General features: G+C 43.7%; 1 protein-coding gene across 3 annotated transcripts; it reads left to right on the top strand.

Annotated features, from left to right (window-relative positions):
* Positions 1-486: 486 nt before the first annotated feature.
* Positions 487-13,114, top strand: CDCA7 (cell division cycle associated 7). Of its 3 annotated transcripts, none has more exons than XM_066322800.1 (10): positions 487-576; positions 5,535-5,660; positions 6,049-6,159; positions 7,579-7,830; positions 8,202-8,279; positions 8,935-9,126; positions 9,577-9,717; positions 10,150-10,299; positions 10,873-11,009; positions 11,316-13,114. In XM_066322800.1, the coding sequence occupies exons 2-10, from the start codon at positions 5,580-5,582 to the stop codon at positions 11,344-11,346; spliced, it is 1,173 nt and encodes a 390-aa protein (XP_066178897.1). In that variant the 5' UTR covers positions 487-576; positions 5,535-5,579; the 3' UTR covers positions 11,347-13,114. The 3 variants fall into 3 exon arrangements, with proteins under 3 accessions (XP_066178897.1, XP_066178898.1, XP_066178896.1); XM_066322801.1 differs by lacking the exon at positions 487-576 and adding an exon at positions 4,036-4,120; XM_066322799.1 differs by lacking the exon at positions 487-576 and adding an exon at positions 4,055-4,120 and having other exon boundaries at positions 8,938-9,126.
* The last annotated feature ends 1,313 nt before the right edge of the window (positions 13,115-14,427 follow it).

Below are 14,427 nucleotides of genomic sequence, written 5' to 3'. Positions count from 1 at the left end.
AAATACTAGCATCACACAAACATTAACTAACATATCCACATGCTATTTTAGGCAGGTGTGGTGGTACATCCCCACTCTTGGGCCATACTGTGATTTCAGAAATACTCATTAAGCCTTGGCCTTGACAAACAGCACCTGGGCTAAGCTCCTCTTCAGCTTGTCAGAAACACTGCGTGCTCCCAGGAGCTTTTGCTTTCTAGTGAGGCTGTTTTTAACGAACAGCCTTGAAAACTGATTATTCTTGCCTGAAAAACAACCCAAGTGGAACAACATTTTGTTACCCCACTTTAAAAGAAAATTACCAACCAAAATTGTAGCCAGTATGGAAAATTACTATGACTAAAGCCAACTCTTTTGTGATCCTGTAAAGAGCACTCCTAAGTGAGACCCTTTGAGCCCAGCTGGACGGCAGCAGGCTGTGACCAGCACCTCCCCAGGTGGGACCTCTCAGAGCCATCCAGCTCTCAGTTTGCCATACCTGGGCACCATCACCTATCGCCAGCGATGGAGCCTGTGCTACCATCACTCCTCAAGACCCAACCCTTTGCCCGTTGAGAAGATGCAAAGGCATCTGATGTGAGTACTTTGCTGAATTCAAAGGGAACTTTTCAAATGTATACACCTTGTATGTAGTCCTTTGGGTCTGTGTGTGAGTGTGAATATGCTATGGCAAATGTACTATGAATGCTGCTCTCCTAGATTCTTAAGTACATTAGATCTGTAAGTTAGGCCTATTACCGATTTACTGCTGTGCTATAGTAAATTCTGCAAGTATCTTTTGTGAAATTGTTTACATTAAGATGTTGATTAAGTGCTGCTAACTTTAAGTGCCATTAAAACTTTTAAGCCTAAACCATTTTTCAAGTGTGAGACTAAGTTAGGCAAGGAAGACCATTCTGAACCTTGTGACTCAATGGGAGGGTCTCTCTTATTCTTTTTTATCCTCACTCTTTCTCAGCCTTACCCTTCTTCCATGCAGATAATTTTTGGCTGATTTAAGTTTTAGATTGATTTTAGACTTCAGTATAATTTTTCTCTGTGTGTTTTACCCATCTAGTAAGTGGTAGAGTGAACCTTGCCAATGAACTTTGTCATGCTTTTGCTTTTATATTAAACATACTTTTGCCGATACCTTTGTCAGGGATTCTTTGAGTGTCCTAAAACACTCATTCATGACAGCAGGTAAAAAAGTATTTCTTCAATTAAAAAAAAAACACCAAACAATGGGGAAAGAAGCATAAAGAGTGTTGAGTGTAGTTAAGATAGGAAGTGTATAGGAAAGTCAGGGACAGGACAGCAGGAGACCTGCCTCCAGAGAGAAAAGCCGTGTTACAGTGCCAACAGCCAAATTCCGCAGGGTGACACAGAGGACAGAACTTGTCCTTTGTCCCAGCAGACCAAAGGTCACATCTTTTGTTTCTGACAATGGAGCTATTGTTGGAGGTCCACGTTCTTGCTGCTGCTTGAAGCTCCTAACATGTAAACAACTCTGATTCCCACAGATAGCTTCAGAAAGCGTTGCATGCTCAATCTGCTGCATGTCCCTCCGTAATTTCTGCCTTTCCCAATAGCAGGTCTTCCAAGGGCTGCTACAATGTAGTGACAGCTCATTTCAAGGACAGACGAGACCTTAACAGACTATTTTCTTGAAAACACCTGACAAAATACTCTAGATGATCTTTGCTGACGTGTGAGCCCTGAGGGATGAGCTAGTGGTAGCACTGGACAGGCTATGCAGGACCCTGACTGGGGGACTGAACGGGCAGGGATGGTTTCCTCCACTCACATTAGCCTAATTTAAGTGCAGCTGAAAATGCAATGGTCAGCTGAGTTCAGCTTTGCGTGTCTTCAGCCACTGTTAATAGCTAGATGTAGGACAGTGGTGCTGCCTATGTCTTGACAAACACAGAAAACCTTTTTCCATTGTGGTAAAGCCAGTTGGTAAGTTTGTTCTGCCCATCCTCTGAGAGCACCTGGGCCCTGCAGGGCAAAGCAGGAGCATGCAGGCCTTGAAGATGGAAACAGGGGAAATCACAGTGGCACAGGTCACAACAACCATCTCCTGAGTTACAGACCTTTATTTTCTGGTACCCTTGCTGTGTGCTGTAGAAAGGGAAGACTCTGCCCTTCACGTACATCCCATTTCTCTTTTCCTTTTCCTGCACTCTATTCCCCAGTCATCTGTAAAACATGTGAGCTGATATATACAATTTTCAATAAAATAATTATTTTTCACATATTAAAAAAATCCTGACAGAACTGTTCATGAAATGTCCTGTCTGGATTCCCACAAAGTCTCTGCTCTGGCCTATTAATTTGAAAGCCATTTGACTACATATGTAGTTTGAAGAATACTGTTTGCATTAAGCATTAAATGGACAAGTAACTGCAGTCTGAAATTTTGCTTTAGCTAGTGCCATCAGTATTCCATAACATTTTCATATGATGCTCTTTCTTGAAAGCTGTGAATGTTGGCTACTTCTCTAGTAAAATTCTGATAACTGTGATTCAAGATGTTAAGGGCTTTTACTGTTCATAAATTGAATCTCTTCTTCCATGGAAGTAAACTAGGATTTGTAGATTTCTTTTCCTGAAAGAAGTAAAACTACATCAAAATTCAATAAATATTGCCCCCCTTCCCAACTGAGCTGTCTTGTTTGGAAGCCATGTGGGTGGCAATCCTCCACTAAATGTGCATTTAGAGGAATGGAGTGTGGTCTGGTCTCTGGAGAACCGGTTTAGTTCATCTGCTTTTGTGTGTGCTGAGAAGCCAGCGGTGCAGGTAAGTGTGTAATTATGGGTTTATTTAAAATGGAGATTCTTTTACATGACAGATTGCAGCATGCGCAGGAAGAATAATGCCCACAGAAAATAGAACACCTCCGTGAGGCTCTTGCACCCTATTGTGCTCTAGCCTATTTACAGACTTTGGCTCAGAGATGATTCGTGGTTTGCCTTACACGGGCACAGGTTTGCACATACACGTGGCCTCCTCCCTCCAGCTGACTGCAGAGGGGACTCGCCTGCTGCCAGGGAGGCACCTGGAAATGCTGAGCTGCAAGAGTTGCACTGCTATTGAGGCTCGCTCAAACCACAGGATAAACAGAGGATTATAGCAAACACCAGGGCCACAAATTCCATACAGCCTCTTCAGGGCTTCTCCCGTTACTATTGCTGCCAAGTACCACGTAGCAGTTATTTTGCTGTGTTTAACAGTTTGATTTAATGTGCTATGATACATCTTACCAAAAATGGTTTTAAATGACTGATCTGTTTTCTTCTGGCTTGTCTTCAAATAATATTGTGACTGCAAAGGGCAAGGCAGCCAACTTCTTTGTAAAATTCTGTTGAACTGCTGCTACCCGAGGAGCAGAGGCGTCCCCCACAGTGTCACTCCTAACGCTGACCCAGGGGCCCTGGTGAGTGACCCTCCATTCCCCGTGGGACTCAGGGCAGGCTGCGCGCTGCGGGCCGGCTGTTCTGACACAGCGCACTTGTACTACGCTGCTTGGCAAGCGCCGCGGGCACTGCTGGGGGCAGCCGGGACACACACCCTGGGCTTTATTTCCTGGAGAAGCCCCACTGCCCTTGAAAACTGGCAAGTTTAGGCGTTTATTTCAGAATGAAGATAGCCTAGGTTTGTCATATAAAATTATTTAAAACAAAAAAAGGAGAGCTAGAAACCACGAAGACCGCCCAGCTGGCCCCGGCTTAAGCACGCGTGGGGGCGCGGCCCCCCCGCCCTTCCGCACCCGAGTCCCGCCACGTTCCGCCCGGGAGCTTTTCGCGCCACAGGGCTAGGCCCTTGCAGCTCCACAAAGTTTACACCGCGAATACAAAAAAAAAAAAAATCCAAAAGGGAGATCTCCGCACTGGCCCCTTCGGGGACATCCCGAGATACCTGACGAGCTCCTCAGCAGCTGCGGGCGGGCGGACGGGCGCAGGGGGAGCGCGCCGGGTGCCCGACCCCGCGGAGAGTGCGCTGCATCTGCCAGGACGCGGGCGGCGACGCGGGAAAGGCGCCGCCGGCCCCGCCCCCCTGGGTGCAGCCGCTTTGGCGCGAACCTTCAGTTCCCCGCGCTCGCCCGCCGCCGCCAGCATGGCCCCGCCGCGCCCGCAGGTGAGCGCTGCCCGCGGCCGCCGCTGCCCCCCGGGCTCGCCGCAAGGCTGCGGGTCGCTGCGGGCAGGGGGGGACTGTGGCGCTTGCCGCCCATCCCGTGACCCTCCGGGGTCTTGAGAACCTGGGCAGGCCAGACTAAGCCGCGCTGCGGAAGGCTGCTGGGGTCGGGTGGGGGTCTCTTGAGTTTGGGCACCCCAGGGAGAGCGATGTGGGGGGGGCACCGCTCGGACCGGCAGTCTCGGGTCTCCTGCCCCGCCGCAGTGCTCGGGCGCCCCGTGCATGGCGGTGCCCTTGCCCGTCTAACTGCGTAGGGGGCTCGGCCGGGGAGCCGTGCTCGGCGGGGAGCTGGCGGTCCGGAGCCGTGCGCCTTGCCGAGGGCGCGGGGACGGTCGTGGGGCGGTGTTGGGGGGCGGGAGGGAGCGCGGGGCTCAGCGCGGCGGCGGGCGGCCTGGCCGCGTGTGTGCGGGGCGGCACCATTGTGGCGGGAGGCGGGGAGAGGCGCTGCCGGGGCCGTGCCCGAGGGGACGGGCGTCTCTGCGGCCCCGGGGCGCCTGGGCCGGGCTGCTCCGCGCCTGAGGCTGCCCGCGGCGGACACAAAAGCGCCCCTTTTGTGTCTGGGGCCGGCCGGGCCGGGCCGCGGTTCGGTGCTCGGCGGAACTGTGAAGCGAAGAGCCCCAAGCAGAGGGTGCTTTGGAGGGGACGGAGGTTGGCCCGGGCAGCTGCTGTTTGGGCCCCGTCTGCCCAGCGTTTGGCCCGGCCGGTGGGGCCGTAAGCGCCAGCGCTCGGGACCGGGGCATCGCCTCAGTGCGGGTGCTGCCCGTCGGCCTTGATGTTTATTCTCTTGGGGGATAAATGGGTCACTGCCAGTAGAAACATTTCCTGGGAAAAGAAAATCTGAAACCAATAAAAAAAAAGTCTTCTAAATTGGTGGTAAAATGAGCAAAACAGCAAGCTGCTTTGTCTAGAACAGTTGTTTTAAACCTGTGGGTAGGATTCTTTGGTCCTTCCTTAAGAGTTGCTGAGTATTTGCCTCAAAGTACAAGTAATAAGTGAATCAAAGTACGTTCCTAGGTGTTTTCGTGTACTTGCACTTTTTTCCCACACTGGGTATGATGACTGGGGAATGACATGATTTATGTGCTTATTTCCACTTGTCTGTCTGCATAAAAGAAGTATTAAATACTGAATGAAATTCATCTCTAAGAATGATCAGAACTGTATCAGAGTGAAAACTGTTGTCATTCCTAACTTAGAGATTTATTTCAAAGCTGCTGTTTGTTTTCTGACTGGCATCCAAGATTGCTGAACATCCTAAAATGTTCCAGCTTCCTAAGCTTCAATAAAAATGTATTTTTTAAAGCTACTATGCTGTAGTAGGTCTCTTCTTAATGGTGTTGCTGTTATCCTTTCCTAGCGCCGAGGTTGCTCTGGAAGGAGAAACTTCACAGCCTTTCGAAATATGAAACTGATTCCCATGGAAACATCCTCATCCTCTGATGACAGTTGTGACAGTTTTGGTTCTGATAATTTTGCAAACACAGTAAGTACAGTACAAGAACAAATAAGATGGCATGTGCAGTGCTAGTAAAGATTGCAAAGTATAAAGCTAATAATGTAAAACTACTTGCTCTGCTTATGTTTTTGTATACGAGTTATAAACCTGTGTTATATGCTGTAATTTAATTTCAGTCCTTACTTGTGCTTCTAGGTGGTAATTGTTGGAAACAGATTAGCTACTAATTCTGGCCTTTGATACGTCACCTAGCCTAATGCGCCTGGTAATTTGCAGCTGTGGTTCTGAAATCCCTTGTGAAATATGTTAACTTTTTTTTTTTCCTATTAATTAAAAGCTGTTTGCTTGTACTGCACTTATAAATGTTAATGATTTTCTGTACAACTTAAGTTAAAGGATATTTTATTTTTTGTAGAAATGCAAATTTAGGTCCGATATTAATGAAGAACTGGCAAAAATTTTTCATGAAGCCTCTGATGATGAATCTTTCTGTGGCTTTTCAGAAAATGAGGTTCAAGATGCATTGGTAAGACAGTTGATTTTAGTTTGCTATTTTATATTTAAATTCTTACACATTCTTAATTGGAAAATAATGCCAGCTTCAGCTTGAAGGTCAGCGTTTCAGAAGGAAGCATCATTTCATTTAGTAAACAGTCCTAATAGCCAAAGCTTAGTTTTCTTTTGGTCTCTGTGAAAAGCACTCAAGATATTTTAAAATCCACCATATGTATTTTAAAATACACACCTCTTAAAACTGTCCTTGCTGGATGTTACTCTGTTGAAGCCTAGCATTTCTGGTTTCCTAAGTATGAAATGTTAGGCTTGCCCATGGGTTCCAGCAAACCTCAGAAAAATTGCTGTGTGTCTTGACATGCAGTCAGACCTCCACTCTGACTAACAGGGAATGCTGTATGTCTTTCAGCAGTAGAGAAATAGTGACAGGTGGTGAAATCTGCCTTTCTGCTTTTCCTTGGCATCAGTGCATGATCAGTTTTATTGCTTAAAAAGATCAATAGTTGATATTCAGAAGAGAAACTGAAGTAGTACCACATTTGGCAAAACTAGGTTTGTCATAACTTCAGCACGTGATGAGGAATGACTAGAAAAGAAAAATACCTAATTACAAGAAATCACGTCTGAGTTAAAACACAATAGTAAAGAGAATGAGTAGGAGACAAAGCTGGAATAGATAAGTAGAAAAAAAGAGTCAGTAACTACACATAATGTGCAACCAGAATCACATACCTGCTTAATAAAAGCCCTGTGTAAATAAAAATGGCCATTTAATGCCCACTGTTGCTGCAGATCGAAATAAGACTTTCTTGTTGCATCTAAATTAAAGCCTACTGCATAATGAGCTTTTAACTAAATAATTTATCCTCTTGCTGAACCATTGGTTCTTGGGAAATTTGTAAGCAAGACATCAAAATTCAAAGATGAGAAAATACTGGGATTTTATTCATAATTATTTCATTGGTTTGCTCTAGAAGGAAGTTTCCATTTTTTGGTCATTGATACTGTACTTGACAGCTTACAAAATTTGGTTTGACCTTGTGCAGAGAATTGCATAGTGGCCTTTTTTACAGCCAAATACTTTATGTAGCAAAATTGAGACCTTTAAAGGCAGTTCTCTTTCTCATACCATGCACACAAACTATTTTTGCTAGTGGACCTGCAAGTGACAGCTAAGACTGCTGGAACTGGACCTACACTCCCTTTTCTGGTGTGTTTGGCACAACCATGTTGGGGTCTCCCTGAGACGTTTTTATCCCTGTGTCCCCTCTCCTTCCCTCCCACTCCAAAATGCACTAGAGCACTAGAACTGGATGTCTGGATTTCAGCCAGGTATCCTCTTAAACTACTCCTAGACAAAATGTTGTCAACTGTATTTAACTTCAGAGCAACTCTCCTGGATTTACATGCTTCCATTTTGGTTTGTTAACAGAAATTGGAATCGGATTCAGATGAGAACGATACGAGTGCTGAAAGCGAGGTAGATCAGAGAGGGCAGAAATGCCCTGTTCCTCTGAAAGTAGCCCTGAAGTTTCCACCTCGAAGATCAGAGAGGAGGAGGGGTGCGATAGAACCCGCTCCTGAAACATCGATGCCTGCTCTAGATTCAGACTCTGACACTGAAGAAAATGGTGCTATGTTTTTAGAAAAAAGAGCTTTAAACATAAAGGAAAACAAAGCAATGGCAAGTACTCTGTGGACTGGCTCTTTTTTCCCCCCTCGCTTTTGACTGTTGGGGAACCTCTGTTTAAATTCACTGTAATGGGAATTACGTGAATGTATTAAGCTGAATTTGCATTCCTAAAATATAAATCTGATACTTTATATTTACTGGCATGTGAAAATCCATAGGCTGCAAGCCTAACAACATAATAAGTTTGAGCATTTCCAAAATACTTACAGTCACTAAAACATAAATAAGACTTAAATATAAGGAGTTGAAGAATGACTGCATTTCTTATAAGTAATTGTACTTTTAGCCAATTGCCCTAGTAGTCTGTAATAGCACATAAATACCCTTTTAAGGCTCTGCTTTATTTTTTTCTCTCTTGTTAGCTTGCAAAACTAATGGCTGAGTTGCAAAATGTTTCTGGTATCTTTGGTGGAAGAAAATCGTTGCCAGCTGTCAGTCATGTGAGTATAAACTTACTGTATTTGCATTCAGATTTCTAAGAGTCAAATTCTGATATTACAAAGCAGGATTCTCAATGTAATAAACTGTGCAAATTAAAGTCAGTTAGAATTTTACTGCTTCCTAAAATGGGTATCCTCATTGTGTAATTCTCTTCTGATTTGCCATGGTATAAAGCAGAACAGATTAATTTATAAAGGCTAAATGTCTCCACAGGCCAATAAAACCAAACAAGGTACTGTGTAAATATGTGTTTATACAAAGCCTGGAGATGAGGGAGGGCAGCTCAGACCTGAATATTCTGAGTTTGGAGCCTTGAAAAACACCTGGCATTTAGCCTAACCGTAAAGAAGGTTGAGATGTGAATCAGCAGTGTAATGAATTTCACTGCTGATGTGTTTGTAATTTGGGTGAAAATTAGAATAATGCTGAAAATCGCAGCTCCTCATAGACAGGGGTTCTGCTTTTGACTATTTTTCTATGACTAGCAGAATGTTGAAGATGAACCTGCTTAGGATGTTCTTATATTTTGTTTTCTGACTGGGACAGGGATGGACATGTCTTAGATGAGAGGAAGGCATCTTTAGGGGAGCAATTCAGCAGGGTCAGGAGCAATCTGTGTTTTCACCTGTTTCATCAGGGGTTTTTAAACCTTAGCAGGGACCAAAGCGACTTCAAAGGCGTTCATTGCCCAAATGTGCCTTGAGGAGGAACCCAGACCGAAGTTCTCGGCCTCACACGAGGTCCAGGTCCTTGATTGAAGGTCCCCCTACTCTTGTACCAGAGGAGGAAGAAGATGACCGGTACATCTTGGTGAGAAGAAGAAAGATGTCTGATGAATACCTGGAGGTAAGATGAAGATCTAGTTCTCCTGTTCTGGGTTGTGAGGGTGGTTTTTTTATGAAGGTTTCCCTTCGAGAAAATACCAATTCATAGAGCTGATGAGGTTTATCAGTATGCCATGGCCTTGGAAAAACTAAAAAGAGGAAAAAAGAAAAAAAAAAAAAAAGATCATTCTGTATGTGCTCTCCATTTCCCCTTCCTTGTTCTTGAAAAACCACTTCCTCTTGCACTCCAGCGGGAGTGAAACAAGATGAGTAGCATCACTGCACCCTGAAGGGGACAGATCAAATAAAGGTGCTAAAGCTGAATCTATATCATATATCTGTACAAAGTTCTGTTATATCTTGCTTAAATACATGATGGGTGTTTGAGACTTCAGCATTGCTGTGAAGATCCTCACCTTTGTAGAATTTCTGCTGAAACTAATACTAAAAGTATTGTGTCTTTGCTATTCAGCATGAAGCCCGTACTCCCAGGAGGGGTCACCGTGGTGCCGTGGCTTTTCCACATATTGTGCGCCCAGTTGAGGACATAACAGCAGAAGAACTGGATAATATTTGTGGATCTGCAAGAGACAAAGTATATAATAGGGCCATGGTAAGTATATTCCTTAGCTTTGTGAAATGCGTACTTTGTGAAATCGTTTTCTTGTTATTTCATGTTTGTGTTTTAGCATCAAATAGAGCACACTCCCTCTCACTGAGAGAGGATGTGATTTTTGGGAGAAATATGTCTGACATCTTGAAGTGTCCCTTCTTATTTTTGCCAAATCTGTAGAATGGCCTTTACCAAGCCAAATAGCTTGCTTTCACTCTGGAACAACTGTAATACCTAAGTGATACCAGCCAGAGGAAGTGATTATCGGACCCTAAAAGATGTTGTGTTAAAACAGTGTTGGTTCAAACTTGCAAGGTGTCTTTCTGTTTCAGGATAAGCACTCCTAGCTGCCTAAAAGATTTTGTTCAATGCTTTTTTCCCCCTAACTAAAACGCCATCTTAAATGTCTTGTTTGATTTTCCTGTGTTCTAGGGATCCACCTGCCATCAGTGTCGCCAAAAAACCATCGACACCAAGACCAACTGTCGTAACCCCGACTGCGTGGGAGTGCGGGGCCAGTTCTGTGGGCCATGCCTCCGCAACAGATACGGGGAGGACGTCAGAGCTGCGCTGCTGGACCCGGTACGACAGTGCTCAGTGCTGGGTTATCCTGCTTTCCTGCACAGCCAGGGGTGTTGGTCACTGACAGCAAGGGTTTTAACAGAACTGCTTACAGGGCTGTAGTACATCATGCAGTCCTAGCTTCATTCACCCGGAATCACAGAACTGTGTTGTGTAGAACTTGTATTTACTACTTCTGTAGTTTCATTTGCAGGAGTAAAGTATGAGAACAGAAAAGCAGACAAAATATTCATGTGTTTGAGCATGAAAATAGTGTTTTCTTTTGCCTTGCATTCGTGCTTAATGCCCTATGGAAAGGAACTGTATTATGGACAAAGTGCTGCTGGTGTGGGCTGTGATGTAGGAGTTAAAACAGAATGGAATGCTTCCTGTGGTTATGTGCAAGGCAGTGGAGAGCTGAATCCCCAGCAGACTGAGGAATTTGTACTCTTGTACTGGTTTAGACAACTTCAGGCAGTGCTGATGTTCACTGCAGAACTCAATGTGTAGCAGGGCACTCTTGTAAATTGTGTGAGTTAAATCTGGCATAGGATCTCAGCTAAAAGGGCTTCTTGTTGTCTCTCTTCTGTGTAGACATGGAGATGCCCCCCATGTCGTGGAATCTGCAACTGTAGCTTCTGCAGACAACGAGATGGCCGATGTGCCACAGGTGTCCTGGTCTATCTGGCCAAGTACCATGGCTTTGACAATGTCCATGCCTACTTAAAAAGGTGAGTGTGCCATTGTGTCAGCGATGTGGCTGATTAAGTGGGATAAACATCTCAAAAGCAGGAGGGTAAAGATTTTCACATCCTAGTTCGTCAGGTAAATCTCAAGATTACTCTGTGTTGCCTCCAGAATCTGAGGTTTTGCCCCATGATTTTTCTGTTACACTGATTCTTACCTGAAACAAGTGATATATCCACTCTGCCTTTTAGCTCTCAACCTTATGTGTACTGTCAGGGCTTCCACTAATTGGTCTAAAGAGTTTTTAGTGTTTTGCTACAAGCTGACTCATGTTATTATTTGTCTTTCAGTCTGAAACAAGAACTTGGAATGGAAGACTGAAGCTGTGACTACCTCTAAATTACATACTCTTTCACCAACGTAATATTGCCTGCAGTGAATTGTTTAATCAGATGAGATTACAAAGTGCCTTCCCTGCTTCCCTTTCCTTTTGGGTAAAAAAGGGATAAAAACCTTTCATTTATTTCAGTGTAGATCATACTTGGGAAAGCTGTTAAATGCAGGTAATCACCCACAGGCTACTGTTTTCTATTTAGACAACTTTGCAAATAAGATGGCATCAGTCCTTGTTTTCATGATAGTAGCTTCTTTTTTTCTTCAGTAACTTCTTTTTTTTCTTCCTGAAAAGAAGATGGGGCTTTAAAGCCATTAGTTCTGCTCATGCAGCAATCTATGCTGCATGTTTACTTATGCTCCAAAATTAGTTACAGAAACATAGAGATGTTCTGAAAACTTCTGGAATACAGACACTTCACAATCACATGGAATCATAGAATTCTCTGAAGCAACATGTTCTTAAGTTAAAAAAAGAAGCCCTATAAGTCGCAGCTGAGCAGTCTCCAAGCACTAATATTTTGTTTTATAGAGTACTAAAAGTTCACACTGGCTGTTTCAAGAGAGATTCTCTGAATTAAAAAATGTAGTAGATGCGCTTTGACGTGGCACTTTGTGTTTCTTGTGCAGATGAGAGAAGGCCACTGCTGAAAGCTTCCGCAGCGCTAGCATTGCCTACTGGTGACAGTGATGTGAATGTACTGGTATACACTGTGTAGTGACCACTGTCTAAAACAGAATGTTCCATGTGTTAAATTACTGGTTTGGTGGACTCTCTTTTCCTTGTTCCTGCTGCAGCTGCAGAGCTGCTTTGCAGAGTCAGCAGTGCTCTTGGGGAAGAGGGATACCTCCAGACCAGGGCTTTGTCAAGCAGAGAGGTGTCAGTTCCTGTGCCTATTTGCCATCTTTGAGTGGATGAAAGGTGGTAACTTGTTTCGTTTGGTTGTCAGGAAAGCAGGCAATGGAGGTTTCTGTATCTGGCTCTTTGTGATTGATGAAGATTCTTTCACACGACATTTGTGAAATGGAAGTACAGCAGGAATGGAGCTAAAGAATTCTGATATGCTGAGCACATAGGGGTATCCTCAGTGTTGTGGAAAAGAAGGAAATACCATGAAAATTGCATCCAGAGAACTATAAAGGATTTAAATGTGCTTAGTTTTGTTATGGAAACTACTGTGTAAGCTTTGTATAAGGTTTAGAATGCAATGCTTTAAATAATGTACAGGTGAATAGTAGAAGAATCAACATGGGATTACACTTCTGTGCTTGTGCAGTATTTGCACTGTGTGTATACAAAATGATCTGCAGTTCATATCTTTCTGGGAATTGCATCAGTGTGTGTGGGAGGGGAGGAGAGAGGAATTTAGAAACAACAGATATTTATGCCTCAGACTTGCAGTTCTGTTTCATAAATCATCTCTCCTATTGAAAATCTCCTGTTCCCTCTTCTTCTGTTTTTATAGCGTGAATAGCTGTGCAATCTGAGGTGTGGAGAGTGCTCTTCCCTCTAGGTACATTTTGTGAAGAAGGAACACATTTTAGAAATACATGTTCTGACAGATAAAAGTGGTTGGGTTTTTTTTCCTCCTAATTGCTTGGCTTGCCTTCTGATTGCTAGAGTATGGAAGTACTGTGTTAAAAGCAGACCCTTATGTTATATTACAGAGACCTGCTGTATTTAGATTTACTCAGATTTACGCGGTTTTGTACAAAATTTTTTATTTTGAAAATAAACATTTTCAGTTTTAGAATATTTTTGCCTCTGAACTTGTTTTAAAAAGCCTGTTAGAGCTATACTTCTATTTTACTGCTTTCAGGTGAACTTATGCTGCTGAGTGAAGGACTTGGTTGTTCCATCATATCTGGGAAGCAGTGGGACTTGGACATCTTATTATCTCTGGGCCTGTGTTCCTGATTCAGGCTTGCTCTGATATTCATGCTGCTTGGATTGTTCAGTACCTGGTGACTACGTGATGATGGTCAAAATACAGAGTGCTTAGTTCAGGCTCAATACAGGCTCTAGGCAGGTGTGCTGTGCTTTACCCTTCTGCTTTTTTCTCTACTTTTTTATTTTTTTTTTTAAACCAGATCCCTACATCCTGAGCTGACAAACATGAGGATAAAATTTTGGACACAAGTTGAGAGCAATGTGTCTGCCATTTAAATTTATTTATTCTTTTACAAACAAGCTCTCAAGTAGCCTCTCAGGAGCTCTTCCTGGAGCAGGGAATTACCTGAGGAGCCTTGATTGCATGCTGATAGTGAATACACTTGTGCTGCTTTTGTGCCCTGAGTCTAAAGGCAGGAGTTGTATGAGGCTGTGGCAGAAGGTTACACAAAGCTGTAACCTTCTGTAGGGAGAGGAAATGGGAAAGAAGTGATCCAGCAGTGACTGAGCTGTCCCAGATACTCATTACTGGTGAAATCCTCACCTTGTTACTCTCACCTAAAAGCTGTGCTTAGATGTGCCTTTCATCACACTGCTGGTGTTGTGGGAATAAATTCATATTCATGAATCATGTAGGATGTTAATTTTATGTGATGATTTTGAGGTGTCTCAATACACCACTTTTTCCAAACCCCTCTACCACAGCTACTTAAGTGCTGTTGATGTGGACTTGAAAAATAGTTAACAAGTTCATGATTTTTAAGTGCAGTGAATGAGCAGCAATTTAAGAAACTTGAGAGGAAAAGTTCCTATCAGCTTTAAAAACCAACGATGCATGGAAATAGAGTATCACTGTGTAAGGAAGAACAAAAGAATGAAGCTTGTGTGAGGTAGAATGACTGCTGATTTAAAATTGAAAAAGCCCTTTGGACCTGGGAAACAGTAGGGGAATTGTATGTTTGAACTCAAAAATGTAATGATCACTTCTAGAGCTGGGAATCCCGAAAACAGAAGGTTAGAGGGGAATCCTATTGTGACTGATACAAGAAGGTGAGGATATTGAATCAGTATGAAAATACATCTAGAGCATAGAGATGCAGTCGTACTAAACCAGCTCTTGTTGCTGTTTGGTACAGGCTTTCTTCCAGCTAGAATTGATCAAGCTCTTATAAGGATGG

This window comes from Sylvia atricapilla, chromosome 7, assembly GCF_009819655.1.
Source record: "Sylvia atricapilla isolate bSylAtr1 chromosome 7, bSylAtr1.pri, whole genome shotgun sequence".
In the NCBI taxonomy this organism is placed as follows: domain Eukaryota; kingdom Metazoa; phylum Chordata; class Aves; order Passeriformes; family Sylviidae; genus Sylvia; species Sylvia atricapilla.
This window is presented reverse-complemented; position numbering and strand designations above follow the sequence as displayed.